Genomic DNA, 14,838 nt, shown 5'->3' on the forward strand with positions numbered 1-14,838 from the left:
TAAGATACATCTTCTCCAGCAATATTTACGTTGACGATACTCGAAATACACATGGCTTGACGTATCGACAGTGGATAAGATACGGAATTCGTTGACATCATCTTCCTCCCCCGGAAATAGAAACATTCTAGGAAAATAAAGGATAAGAGATGAAGATGTATCTTTGATATTTCACGTCGTTTTCAGTCTGCGTTTCGATGACAATGATAGAGAAAGCTAGGAACTCCCTAGATTTTGATACTTGTGAACGTCCTTGTTAGCTCGCACACGCATTTTTTTTTCGCGACCGTATATATGTGTGTGTGTGTAAAGTCATGCCGCTGGCACTTTCCCTTTTCAAGATCGATTTTGACGCTGTGCGTCCCGACGGCGCAAGTCGACGACGTCGGCGGTTCCTCGAGCAGGGCTGTATTTATAAACGTCATCGCCCTCTAGGTTTCCTTGACTTACGAGAAAACCTCGCGAATCAAGAAATTTTAATTTTGATGAAACTTTATACTTAATAAATGGATGAATTTAGAAATTTTCAGTTGCTGCTCAAAAACGATTCTAAGGGGTGAAACCACTCCTCATATGTAGAGCGACCTTTTCCGACTTATCTCGAAAATTATTCGCGAAAAAATAGAAAAAATTGTTCGAGAAATTAAAATTTTATTTTTGAGAAATCTGCAAAAAATTATTTTTCCAAAATTTTATTGACGTGGTTAAATAGAAGTGTTTTAATCGTGAAATTTTTATATAAAACATTTTTCGATATCTCGAATAATTTTCAAAGACATATCGAGAAAAGTAAAAAATCTGCAAATTTACACATATGAGGGATGGTTTTATCCCTTGGAATCGTTTTTAGGCAGCAACTGAAAATTTCGAAATTCATCTATTTACTCCTCTCCCCCTACAAGTGTGTAAAATTTCATCAAAATCAGAATTTCCGGATTCGCGAGGTTTTCTTATTAATTCTAAGAAATTGATGAATGATGTATTATACAATCTTTTATATAATAATCTTAATAAATTCGGGATGACGCGTTTAATTATTTAATCAATATCATTAAAATATTTTGAAATAGAGTATCAAAATTGTGTGTCTTTATTAAAGCCTTATTAAAAGTATATCTATCGAAGAAAGTTGAAACGAAAAGTAAAAGTGAGAAAATTTATTCATTCGAAGGGGCACAATTTGGATGATCTGTTGACCTTGTTCCTCACGAAGATCCTTAGTGACTTTAGGAATTATTATGCCTTAAAGTATGAAATAATTTCTTGCACATCTGCCAGTACTTTTCGTGAGAAATGATATTTATAATCGAACACATATCACACACAAAGTATCAGATAAATAATTATCAGAAATATTGCAGCCTCAAAAATGGAAAAATTTAAATGGTTCACCCTTTATATCGCATTCTCTATAAAGTGTGTTTTTTAAACGCATTTTTCTTTAATATTATTATTAATTCATATATTATTAATTTATCAGTGAAGAAATAATGTGAATAGATATGAAGATATTAAGATATAAAGATCTTTTAATTGAACGCGGCATAAAAAATTCATGTTATTTTCCCGCGATAGAGATTTGCATCCTCGTCTTTTTTTTTTGTATCACCCGACGACCCACGAAATTTTCGGTCAATCCATCCGCGCTCTCGATCGGTTCATTCCGCACCCGTCTCGCTCTATCGACTCGTTAACCCGCAAAAAAAAACGCGGGAACGGGGAGGGAGGGAGGGGGGAGGCGACGAGAGCGAAACGGACGGAAGAAAAAGTGTCCGAAAAAAGTGTCTTAGGCCGGGACATCAAAAGCTCTTCCACGGGGGTGACCCGCCGCGATCCACTCCTGTCCGCAAAGGCCCTCTCTTCCCCTCCCCTTCTTTCCCTCTCTCGCCCCCTCCCTCCTTCCTCCCCCCTTCCGCCTCCCTTATCCGGGCTTGCCTCGCGAAAATCCGCCGCCTTTCGTTAAAGGTGACCCGACGAAATCATGCCGACGAGTCACACGTGCGTGCAAAAGGGTTGAACGGACGGGAAAGGGGAGAGGGAAGGGGAGAGAGGGGGTGGAGGGGGAAGTCCGGTGGTGGGCGGTTGGGTGGCGGCAACCACGAGGTAGACGAGGTGCACGTTTACACGCACTCCTCGCGCCATATATCGCCGGATACCGCCGAAAATCCCCCAAAGGGAAGTACGCGAAACAAAGGCCATCCTCCCCCACCCTTTCCCCTCCCCGTCTCCTCCGCATTGTTGTTCGCGCCTGTCGCGTCCCTCCCGTGTACCTCTTCTTCGCGTGCACTCGCGCGTTTAGCGCATCTTTGTCTTTTCCATCCATCTCCCTTCCCTCTTCGCCCCCTTCCCCGCGTCCACGTCTTTTTTATTCTTAATTTTGTGAAGGTGCGCTTATTATTATTATTATTGTTGTTGTTTCTCGTGTATATTTTTATTAATTGCGCATATTTTTTGAAAGCATATCCAAGTGATAACATGCACTAAAAGATTAGTATCTTAGATCCTTATCTCAAGCAGCAGGATTTAAAAGTATTATTCGTGAGATAATAATTAAAAGAGAGAGAGAAACGTTGAGTGTGTATAATTTTGTTTCAATTAATATGTGGAGAAAATATATATATATATATTATTTCCCAAAAATTTTCTAATTTTAGAGGAAAAAAGAAAAGTTTTTATTTATTAATTCGTATTTAATTATAATTATAATTAAAGGACTAATTAAATATTTTGTATCGATTTTTTTTTAATAATATGTGAAGACAATATATATTATTTCCAAAACTTTTTTTTCTAAATTTTTTGATTAGAGGAAAGGAGAGAAAAATTCTTATTTATTAACTTTTATTTAATTATAATTATATAATTAAAGGATAATTAAATATTTTGTATTGTATTATATTTTTTTTCTTATCTGTATTAATAATATCAGATCGCATATAATTTGTTTTGGCGTTTCATGATTAGAGATGTCGGACATTTTCGTTTTTAGCGAATTTTTACGATGTACAAAAAGCTTGACAATTTAATTATGAAAAAACTTGAAAAAAAAAAGATAATAAACAGAGATAACGCTGCGCCTTTAATCGATTGTACGGAAAAATTCATGCAAATCATTTTGAAAAATTATATCAAGATAAGTAGCGCGAAATGGGGTGAAGGTTTTTTCTCGCGCAAAAGCACGGTTTTAATTTTCGAACTTTAACAAGTGGGGGTTAAGGGCGCCAAGCGTTCCTTCTATCCTCGCGCGAAAAAAAATGTAGGTCGCCCCGTCGTTTCGCGAAAGCGAAACTGTGTCCTCCGATAGGTCCTGGGTCTCCCGGGTCTCCCGGGTCGTTCGCCGCGGGTCTTTCTCAAGGTTGTTTGCGCTGCTTCGAAAGCTCGCCGCAGCTCTCGCGATGGCAACCTCCCGATGGGCGATGAGTGGGTCGGCCTACTAAAAAATCGATACGTACGAAAGTGAGAGTCGTTCCCTCGGTCGTTCCACCCTCCTTTTTGTTCCTCGCGCTCCCTCTTCTTACTTGCCGTTTGGTTCATTCATGTCGTCGTCGTCGTTGGTGGCCTTCGATGCGCCCGATGCCTAGACGTGCAGCAATTTACGCTCGTGCAGTCCTGAACAAAGTTAATCTGATGCCCGTAAAACGCACACACACGCGTAAAGTGATGGATTTAAAGGGATTTCAGGACTCTTTCGCGCATGCGACCTGGTCTGTAAAGGACATGCAGGATTTCAAAAAAAAAAAAAAATAATTTTATGACACTTTATTATGGTTTTTGTCAGTTTTTCATTATAAGATGCACGATAAATGGTGTGTAGGAGTTTTTAATGAAATAACAGATTTTTTTTCTGTCTAATATTATACGAGATTTTTTTTATAAATATATGTATAAATAGAAACGCTCTGGTATAAAGAAAGATTTGATAAAGGGCTCCATAAAGTCTAGAAATTCTTAATTCAATCAATTCAGTCAATTTTTTTATTATATTTTATTACAATTCTTTTATTATATTTTTATTAATTCAGTCAGTTTTTCATTATAAGGTGCACGATACATGATGTGTAGGAATTTTTGATAAATTAAAAGATTTTTTTCTATCGAATATTATACGAGGTTTTTTTATCATAAATAAAAACGCTCTCATATAAAGAAAAATTTGATAAAGGACTCCATAAACTCTCTAGAAATCCTTAACGAAATATATTAGTTGATACAATGTATTCGTATTTAGAGAAACAATGTATATAAAATCCATCAATCTTCCAAAAAACATTGTTACAAGAAATGATTTGATTTTTAGAAAATTAAAATAAATTAAATTTGTTAATAAATTATTTTACTAACACATATTTTCTAACTAGAGTTATTTAATTTCACTTATTTTACTTTCTATTTTCGTATTTTTTTCGATTCTTCTTTTGAATATATATGATGTGTACGAGCTTTTGATCAATTAAAAGATTTTTTTCACTCTAGTATTACCTTTTTGCGAGCATAAATATATAAATAGAAATACTCTTTCATATTCAGGAAGATTTAATAAATAGCAAATAAATTAAATAAACTAGAAAAAAACTCTTAACGAGAAGCGTTCTTGTTATAATATATTTGTATAAATTAAAAATAATCCATCAATCTATCAAAAAACATTGTTTTGAAAAATTACTTGATTTCTGAAAAATGTTATTTAAATTCACTAATAGAAATATATATATATATATAATTATTTTATCTAAATTAATAATAGTTATTTAATTTCCTTTTACTTCGCTCATATTTTTTTCTCGAATATTTATAGTAACTTAATATAAATATAACTTAAATATATAATTATATTTAATATAATTATATAAAATTTATATTAAATGTAATTTACAATAAATAAAATTATATATCTAATTACATTTAATATAATTATATTTAATTTACATTAAATATAATTATATTTGATTTATATTAAATACAAAATTATATAAACATGTATTAAATAAATACAATACATTAACATATTTTGTGCTTCCAATAGCAACACGCTGCTAATCGACGAGTATATCATGTCAGGTTGTAAGACAACAACATAACGGCCTAATGTAAACAAACCGACTTCTCGGTAGGTTACAACTCGGCACTTTCAGAGTTTATTCGACGATTATCGCGCCGGAATCTCGCTCCTCGTCGGGGAAGCGTGTAATTCTGTCAGAGTCTTACATGGCCGCGCTCTTCCTTCGTTTGCAGTCTCTACTCGGTCCAGATAGCAAAATGGATACAACATGGATACAAGATGAATACGTCCACCAGATACACCCGCACGACTTGCAGTAGTACTGAGATATCTTTCATTCCTTATCGCGTAACCAGTGTACAACTAACGATTATGCGGAGAGATATCGGATTAATATCTCACGGATCCATTGATATATATACGTGTTACTTTACTATTTTGATATCGATTGCTTTACTACGTGTTTGTGTGGCATCCGTTGGTGCGAAATAATTGCTTCGGTCTTGATTCCAAGTGTTATTTTCCTGTGATTTCAGCAGCAGCGGCGTCGCCAAAGTCCTGGTGAGCAACCTCCCGGCCCACGCCCGAATAGAAGATCTCGAAGGATTGTTCTCCAATTACGGCCAGGTACAGAACATCGAGAAGCTGTCGTCGCGGGACTCAAACACGCAGACCTTACTCGTCAGCTATGAGACGCAGGAACAAGTACAGCAGTAAGTGATAGCAGAAGATATCTCTTTCTTTCTTGCCTCTTGCGTTTTGCAAAAAATCGCTCGCTCGAGAAGATATCTCTTTCTTTCTTTCCTCTTGCATTTTTGCAAGAGATCGCTCTTAATATTGTCTTGTTTCAAATTTCGAAACAAGATCAAGATAAGATTTTTAATTAATTAATCAAAATAATAGACTGAGATTGTCAAGATTGCAGAATTACACTGTATTATATAATTGAATTTATTTAATTATTGAATGAAATTCTTTAAATTCGTATAATATATATAAATATATATTTATTATATATGAATTCATGTCAATCATCGTGATACGGACTCGGGATTCGATGCTTTTATCATAGAAAAAATTGCGAGTATACATGGTAAAAAGATAAAATGTTAATTATAACATTTTTCACATGTCCCAGAAAATCCATTTTCAATTTTAAATTAAAATAACTCATTCTTCGTCGTATGTTACTTATTGACAAATTAAAAATGTTAAATAATTGACACAATACTTTACATTTATTTTTGTTACTGTGACTTTAAGTGTAATGTAAAAATAACATACAAATTAATTAAAAATTACATGAAAAAATAGTTACAATAACTCGTAAGAAATGTTGAGGATATTAACATATAATAGTAATTGTTTTAACTTAAATTATTTGTAATAGAAACATTTGATTTTAGTAAATTTAATTATTTTTGTATGTTAAAGTTCAAGATTATTTGAAGATTTACTTTAACTTTTTTTAGAATGTTAAACTGACTTTGAGACATGTTGATTGTTTAAAATGATTATGTTAAAAATACTCAAAATAATATTCCATTTCTAAGAGACATGTACAAAGTGTCAAGTTATGAAGTTGACATAAATGTAACGCATGAAAACGTTATAAAAAATAATAACATATAAGTTGTATGTTAATTTTACATTAAAGTACTAATCAAAACGCGGTAACACAAGAAAATTTTAGCATATGGGCACACAATTTTTTACTGTGTAAATATCAATACTTATAAGTAATATTTCTTTTTCGTAAAATACCACTACTATAGGAAAAAAATATTTAGAAATATTAGAAATATTTATTATTTTAAATATTTAAAAATATTAAAAATAAAAATTGATATTTTTTTAGCATGAATACATGAAATATTTGATTCGATTATTTATATGGGTTTCATAAAATATTCTTAAGATGTAAGTCATGAATGATCAGGTACCTGACCTGACGGAGGGTTAAAATTAGGGTCGCACGAGATACTAAATCTTAATATTGTCTTGTGTCAAATTTAGAAACAAGATCAAGATAAGATTTTTAATTAATTAATCAAAATAGTAGACTAAGATTGTCAAGATTGCAGAATTACACTATATTATATAATTGAATTTATTTAATTATTGAATGAAATTCTTTAAATTCGTATAATATATATATAATATATATGTTTATTATATATTATATAGTATTTTGGAAAGCTAAATAATTGTGTAAAATTTTAATTATTTCTTAATATAAATGTTTTCAATTATTAAATAAAATTCTTTAAATTCGTATAATATATATATAGTGTAATTCTTTCTTATCTCTAATTTACAAATATACATATTTTAGCTTTTTTAAAAATCAATAATCTTGATGATTGAAGTTCAATAATGATGATGACAATTTTAGTCTTGGTATTATTTGATTAACTAATTAAAATACTGCATATATATATATATATATATATATATATATATATATATATATATACTATTAATATTAATATATTTAACATACATATATGTATAATCTTCTTCTCTCTTTTTAAGATAATATAAATTATCCTAAATTATATTATGTTATAAAAATTATATTAAATATTATTTTAAACAATTTCAGAAATAGATAAAAATTAAATTAATAAACTCGAGACAAGACAATACAAGACGACATTTTTATTATATTTCTAAAAAGATTCACTCAAGACCAAGACAAGGCTAAAGTTTTCGAAAATTTCCAATACAATATTTTTACAAATATCCTCTTATCTCGAATCTTGTGCAACCCTAGTTAACTTGCAAGTAAACTTGATTGATTCCTTGTAATCTCTCTCTCGACAATTTTGTTAAATAATAATAATTTCTTTTTTTTCTGTTATTTAACAATTTCCTTGTTCTCGCAGCGCTGTGAACCAGTTGAATGGCTACGAGTACGACGGCAATCCGCTGAAAGTGGAGATGTCCTCGGCGGAGGGTCGACGAAGGGGCCGCAGCCAGCGTAGCGGCGGCGTCGCCTTCTCCGGGTTGCCGGGTTCCGGTCGTCAGACCGACTTCCCGCTACGCATCCTTGTCCAGTCGGACATGGTGGGCGCGATCATTGGCCGGCAGGGCTCGACGATACGGCAGATCACTCAGGTGTCCCGTGCCAGGGTCGACGTGCACCGCAAGGACAACGTCGGCTCCCTGGAGAAGGCCATCACCATCTACGGCAATCCCGAGAATTGCACGAACGCCTGCAAGAAGATTCTGGATGTCATGCAGCAGGAGGCAGCGTCTACGAATAAGGGGTACGACGACGTCGCGAGTCGCGTTGATACTCCCAAAATGGAACCGTAATAAAATCGTCGTGTGATCGTCGAACCGGTCGAACAATATAAGTTAATCTTAGATGGATTCCCTTTGCGTATATATTTTTTTTATCTGGATGATGTATCACAAGTGTATTCGAATTTTGTCACTTTTGTTTTAATTACATTTACGATAAGTGCGATCCTTGCGTAATTTATGTTGCTCGACTGAAGTAATGTCTCTTTGTGCACGAACGAATCGTTGATGTTGATATTATTGTCTGTCGACAGGGAGATCACCCTCAAGATCCTCGCGCATAATAATCTCATCGGTCGAATTATCGGGAAGGGCGGTAACACGATTAAAAGAATTATGCAGGACACCGATTCCAAGATCACCGTCAGCAGTATCAACGATATCAATAGCTTTAATCTCGAGCGCATCATTACTGTTAAGGGAACGATCGAGAACATGAGCAAGGCCGAGTCCATGATCTCCAGCAAACTGCGCCAGAGTTACGAGAATGATCTGCAAGCTATGGCTGTGAGTCTTATTGCCTTCGCGCTTCTTCGATCCTAAATGTCATGTATCAGTATTTTAAATTTTTTCAAAGAATATATTAAAGACGTTAAGAATCTCTGATTTGTTTCATACGTGGAATATGAAAAATTGAAAAGTTTAGAGTGGAAAATCTTTCTTCAAACTTTTGCTTAAATGTACTTTGTTGTGCCCTTGATCTCTCGTAAAGATTGCTCGGCGCGAAATGAGTCGTTGCGTAATGTAATAAAGTTATTGATCGATGTGTTTAGCCGCAAAGCATGATGTTCCCCGGTCTTCATCCGATGGCCATGATGTCCACCGCCGGAATGGGCTACAGCTCCCGCGGACCCGGCCTCTATGGCTCGGGACCCGCCCCGTATCCCTACCAGAGCAGCCTACCTACTCAACAGGGCGTCCCCGCTAGCGACACTCAGGAGACGACCTTTCTATACATTCCCAACAATAGCGTCGGCGCCATCATCGGCACCAAGGGCTCCCACATTCGTAATATCATCAGGTTCTCTGGAGCCAGCGTCAAGATCGCGCCTCTCGAACAGGACAAGCCGGCCGAGCAGCAAACCGAAAGAAAGGTCACTATCATCGGCTCCCCGGAATCTCAGTGGAAGGTAAACATCATCGTCATCTCTTGATGATGGCTTTTTGCATCTTATGATTCTTTAATTTTGCATCTCGCAATTTTTTTTGTAATGATAAAGTTTAAATAGAGATAACATTTCGTAGAAATATATCCTGGATTTGTAATGATTGATAAGAATCTATTGTAATCGCTATGAACGTTTTAGTGTTCGTATAACTTCGATGCCATATTGGCAGATAGGAATAATGTCAGACTAGCGTTACAAAGGGTCGCGAGTTCAAATCCCAGCATGATACTTAAAAAATATCCTTTAGTTACCCTGCTGAATTTTGGGTAGATGTTGTCTTCTATGCATCAACTTGAATCAGCAGGAATATCGAAGACAAGGGCCCCGTACCGATCTCGTCGAACCCAATGCGAGGATCGGTTCCGTTTGACCCTCCAACATTTTTTTCACTCTTTCATTATTTTCCCCATCTTTTCTTCTTTTTTTTACATTTAGTTTCTTACGATCTACTGATCCTTAAGACAAAAATTTTAATTTATCTTTATCTTGATTGCATCATTGAAATTGAATTGCGATTTCAGGCCCAGTACTTGATCTTTGAGAAGATGCGGGAGGAAGGCTATGTCGCAGGCACTGAAGACGTTAGACTGACCATTGAGATCCTCGTGCCCAGCACCCAGGTCGGTCGTATCATCGGCAAAGGCGGTCAAAACGTTAGAGAGCTGCAACGCGTGACCGGTAGCGTCATTAAACTGTCGGAACAACAAGCTACTCCTCCTTCAGCCGAAGAAGAGACCACCGTCCATATCATTGGCCCATTCTTCTCCGTTCAGGTAAAATAAATGCGCCTCTTTAAAGTAATTTTATGCATAAATGTATACTCAAATATACAAATTTTATTGATAAAATTATTTATTAACTCAATATAAATTGAGATAAAATTATAAAAACAATTTTTTTACTTGAATAATTTATTTCGCAGTCGGCCCAGAGAAGAATCCGCGCTATGGTCCTGCAATCGGGCACCCCTGGAGGAACCAGCGGAGCTGGCTCGCGTGCCGGTCGCGGTAGCAGCCAGGAAGGCGCGTCCCGTTCCAAGAGAGACGGCAGCGCTACCTCTCAGGGCGGTGCGACGTCGCAGCCCCAGCAATCGAGCGGTTCACCATCTAGCCAGCAGCAGCAGCCGCCACAATCGCCGCAAAGCCAGTAACGTCGATGACATCCACATTGACGCGGACCGACGCCTATCCGTTTTATTCGCCGGAGTGGCCTCGTCGTCGCTTTGACATTCTCTCTCGTCGAGAGGCCGAGCTTAACACGACCACCTCCTCCTCTCGCGAGGCACGAAATCCTCCCCGGCGGGGGAGGGCTTTGAACGAGAGTGCGCGACGCGCAGATTGTGACGGGAAGACGCGTTGAGACAACGTTCTGAGAGTTAACTCGACATCAGCCACGATCGATTCGCGAGCTCCGACCCTGCGAATTAATTCCCGAGAATTTCGGCTTTTTGCGAGCGTGATCCGGGAGTTATAATATAAGACAAGTTGACCAAAATTCTCCGGGAATTAATTCGTAGCGTCTGGCGAGCTCGGCGGAGAGTTAATTCTGAGAATTCGCGAGCAAGGATTCCAATTTCGAAGAATCCAAGACCCGATGTAAATGTAACTGTCAGTCAACGAGGCTCTCCGTTCGGTTTGACACGCGCGTCTATCGTGATCGACCTCGACTTTAATCGTGAACGAATGATGTTATCTTCCGCGTCCTGGACGTCTCGTCGCCAATGGAAACGCAAATGTTGCAAACGAAATCGATCGCATTGGCTGGAAATCGCGATTCTCCAGTCGCGCGACTCCGACGCAAAATCTGAAAGGATAACGAAGGATCGAGCGAGGACACACGAGGGACGTACTCGCTGCGACCGAACGGAAGAACGCCAAAGCGTACTAATCTAAGCTGGCTCTGTCCAGCCAGATACACTGCCGGTACTTGATCACTCTCGTTGACGAAGAGATTACCGTGTCGTTTTCCCCTTCGCTCTACGCGTCGCGTCCACATCCTGCGACAACGACAAAGCGACACGTGTGACCGCGCACGACCCGATTTCGCAGCGCTATAACGAAACCACCGCCGCCGATGAAATAGGATACGATGATTTGAGAGAACAAACTGATAAGGCATTAAAAAAAAAAATAAAAAAGGAGAAAAACACACAACCTTATTACCTCATTGCATTACGGTTAAAGATTTAATACGATAGAGGAAAGTGAAACGTGCGGGAGAAAGGATAATCCGATTAATCTAAAAAAAAAAAGAAGTCTATCTAATATTAAAGTTATTAATAATATACAGAGAGAGAAGTTAAGTGACAATTACATATTACGTTATACCTGTTATTACATACTACTACTGCAACTATTACTATTATTATTACATACTACTATTATCGCTATATACTATTTACTTACTTCTTAACTAGAACTACAGGAGGAAAGCGGTTTTTCTTAAAAACAACAACAGAAGGAAACAAAAACGCAAACTAGATACACAGTTTTTTATATATCACAATCCAGAGACGTTAAATTGAAATAATATGGGACTTAAAAGTAACATAGAGACCGTGAACACCGTGGGACAGCGACTCGTTCCCGGTCGTCGACATAAAATAAGTCAGGATGCCTCAGGAGGAGAAAAGAAACAGTAAAGTGACTCCTACGCCCCCATCCCGCCCCTCCTCGCACCACGTAATACCAAAGAAGAAGCGACTATGAGTTTTTTCGTATTAGTGAAGTGAAATGCGTCGTGTACGCTCTATTCACCTCAAGTTCCTCAAGAGCCGCGAGAGTGAGAGAGAGAAAGAGAAAGAGAGAGAGAGAGAGAGAGAGAGGGGTCAGATATATGAAGATGGGAGGAGAGATCGACGAGCAGTCATCAAGATGTCGAGAACAGCGCCGACGAGATATCGAGTCGCTTGGCACGGATGATTGATGGCGATGAAAACTGAAAAAAAGAAAAATCGAAAACATGGAACTAGAGAGAGAGAGGTAGTAAGAGAGGAAGCAAAAGTCCTAGCGTATGGTACGATACGAACTGGCCGTATTTGTGCCGTATTTTTAAAGAGTGTTACTGAAGAACGTTTCTCCAGCACAAGGAGAGATTGAGAAGAAAGCGACCGTCGGTACGCACGCGAACAACAGCAAGAGAGATGGAGAGAAAGAAAGAGAGAGAGAGAGAGAGCGAAGGAGGGGAGACAAAAAGAATAACCGATACAACTTCAGGGATTTTTACTTTTATCATGAATGTAATAATGTGTGAGTGTGCGTGTGTTAATAATAATTATTCGATAAGTAATTGATTACTGATTAGGAGTTAGACGGCGAGGAGAAAGACGTAAAGAAAATTAAATTTAGGCTTAACGCGAAAGAGAATTAAGAGGGGTAATCGAGACTTAAGAGAGTAAAAGAGGGGCAGGAGAGTCTAGTATCGGCGTTTTCTTCGCCGATGCTAGTCTCACGTGCCGCCCACGTTATAGATGGTGGTCGTCGATATGAGACGAAGCCTTCGCGCGGCGTCCTGATGAGCTTCGCAATTTTTGCTGAAATTGTGAAACGCCAGAGGACGAGAATCGCGAAGCGCGACGATTTCATATCGATATCGTGACTCGCAGCGTGTACACTTGTCCATTATTATTCCGCTACGTACGCAGGGCTGAGAGAGAGAGATTCCCTTTTTGAAGGTAACCTGTGAATAAATATTCGGAAGGATGTGAAATGTGATATTTCATGTCGACGTCAAAGATTGACAATGTTCTTCCACGGGAAATAACGTAGCGGAGTATCGATGGATGCACGTCGCGGTCACTGTATGTTTCGAGTTTTGAGGAGATTCCGAAGAGACGTGAAGAGAAAGAGAGAGAGAGAGAGAGATTCGGACGGATCGATAGGGAGATCAAGGCGGAAAGTGCGAGATGAAGAACGCTATGAAATCAAATAAATTCGAGGAAACCGCCTCTCTACAGAGCGGTCGTGTACTCAGCATGACCAAGAAAAATTCAACAAACACAAATGGACTAACCAATTATGTAATAACCAATCATGGCCCGCAGTCTCGCGTTGTTCAAGCTCGACGTGTCGTTATTGATTCGCGAATGAAATCTGGCGCGTGTCACTTATTCTCTCTTTATAATTATTATCATTCGATTATCCATGTGTCATCTCGCTCTGACTTGTTCGGACTTATTCGGACTTGTTCGAACTTGTTTGGACTTGTTCGAACTTGCTCGGACTTATTCGAACTTGCTCGGACTTATTCGAACTTGTTTGAACTGTTTGACAATTCGAGACTCGTATCTTCTCCATCGATCGAGCTTAACGGCGCGAGATTGAAGCGGCACCGGCCACATGGAACTCCACAGGGTGTGCCCATTGGGTCTGCTGGATCCTCCACGGACCCAGCCGGTTTACAAATCTCGACTTTCGGTATGCGCTTAGTACAAAGATACACGAGTTTAAGGATGGATAAGACTAATCGAGTTTTAAGAGAGACGCAGGGTACGGGAGATATAATAGAGAGGTGTAATATCGTGTTTAACCGCGTTTTTTTTTTTTTTTATATCTCTTTCGAGGAAAGCTGAGGATGTGAAATTTCGATGATGCGCGCGCGCGTGAATATTATAATAAGATCGAAACTTTTGCAGCGGAAAGCGAAGGCGTGCATTTGACTCGTAGTGTCTTCGATCCTAAACAAAGTCTAATTTCATCGGAGTGTTTAATTTTGAATACAGTTCGATTTTTTTGTATATCTTTCGGGAAATAGCTTCTCGTAAGCTAAATTAATGGACGCTAATTATGGATTAATTTCTATATAAATAATAAAACATATATATGACTTTTTTTTCCTTTCAAAAATGGAATTTTTTTGAAGAAAAATCGATTATACCTTGTTTAAATTCAACTTATGTTTATGAAAGTAAATCTAGAATGAAAGGGGGAGCATATTTGTCTCATTTTTCGACCTCGAGTTTGAGAGAAATAAAAATCGATCGAATCAAGATTAAAATTAAATTGTAGCTACAAAAATGGAGCTCATCAAAAATCGGCTCGATGATTAAACGAGGATCGAGATGAAGCTACGAGAATGCCAGTCTTCCTTTTCTCCGCTACATCGCGCTCCGATGGATGTGCTTAAGCACAAACGCACACGAATAAAGGGGAAAATAGATAGGATAGAATGAGAAGGTAGAATGAAAGAGGGAAACACGAGTCTAAGAATGTAGGTTTATTTTTGATACATTGTTGGGGAGGTTCTAAGCGAATCTTTCTTTCTCAATATTAATTTTTTTTTGTTAGATGTTTTTAACAACTTAATAAATTTTAACGATATTAAGGATATGAGAAACCAGCGAGAGAGATTCTTTTTTTTAAC

At 37.5% G+C, this 14,838-nt stretch overlaps 1 protein-coding gene across 12 annotated transcripts in view; it reads left to right on the plus strand.

Annotated features, from left to right (window-relative positions):
- Imp (IGF-II mRNA-binding protein) overlaps positions 1-14,023 on the plus strand; it is a 107,883-nt gene extending 93,860 nt beyond the window's left edge. For 3 of the 12 annotated variants that reach the window (XM_083105043.1, XM_083105046.1, XM_083105051.1), the window contains 6 exons: positions 5,536-5,712; positions 7,888-8,316; positions 8,563-8,815; positions 9,082-9,438; positions 9,999-10,250; positions 10,400-14,023. In XM_083105043.1, the coding sequence (XP_082961169.1) occupies positions 5,536-5,712; positions 7,888-8,316; positions 8,563-8,815; positions 9,082-9,438; positions 9,999-10,250; positions 10,400-10,627 (1,696 nt within the window). In that variant the 3' untranslated portion in view covers positions 10,628-14,023. Of the gene's footprint in view, positions 1-5,190; positions 5,319-5,535; positions 5,713-7,887; positions 8,317-8,562; positions 8,816-9,081; positions 9,439-9,998; positions 10,251-10,399 lie in introns of those variants that run through there. The other 9 variants (XM_083105044.1, XM_083105047.1, XM_083105052.1 and 6 more) reach the window with 5 other exon arrangements.
- The last annotated feature ends 815 nt before the right edge of the window (positions 14,024-14,838 follow it).

This window comes from Camponotus vicinus, unplaced genomic scaffold (genome assembly GCF_025532165.1).
Source record: "Camponotus vicinus isolate PSW18456_S1 unplaced genomic scaffold, iyCamVici1.0 SCAF_7, whole genome shotgun sequence".
Classification (NCBI taxonomy): Eukaryota; Metazoa; Arthropoda; class Insecta; order Hymenoptera; family Formicidae; genus Camponotus; species Camponotus vicinus.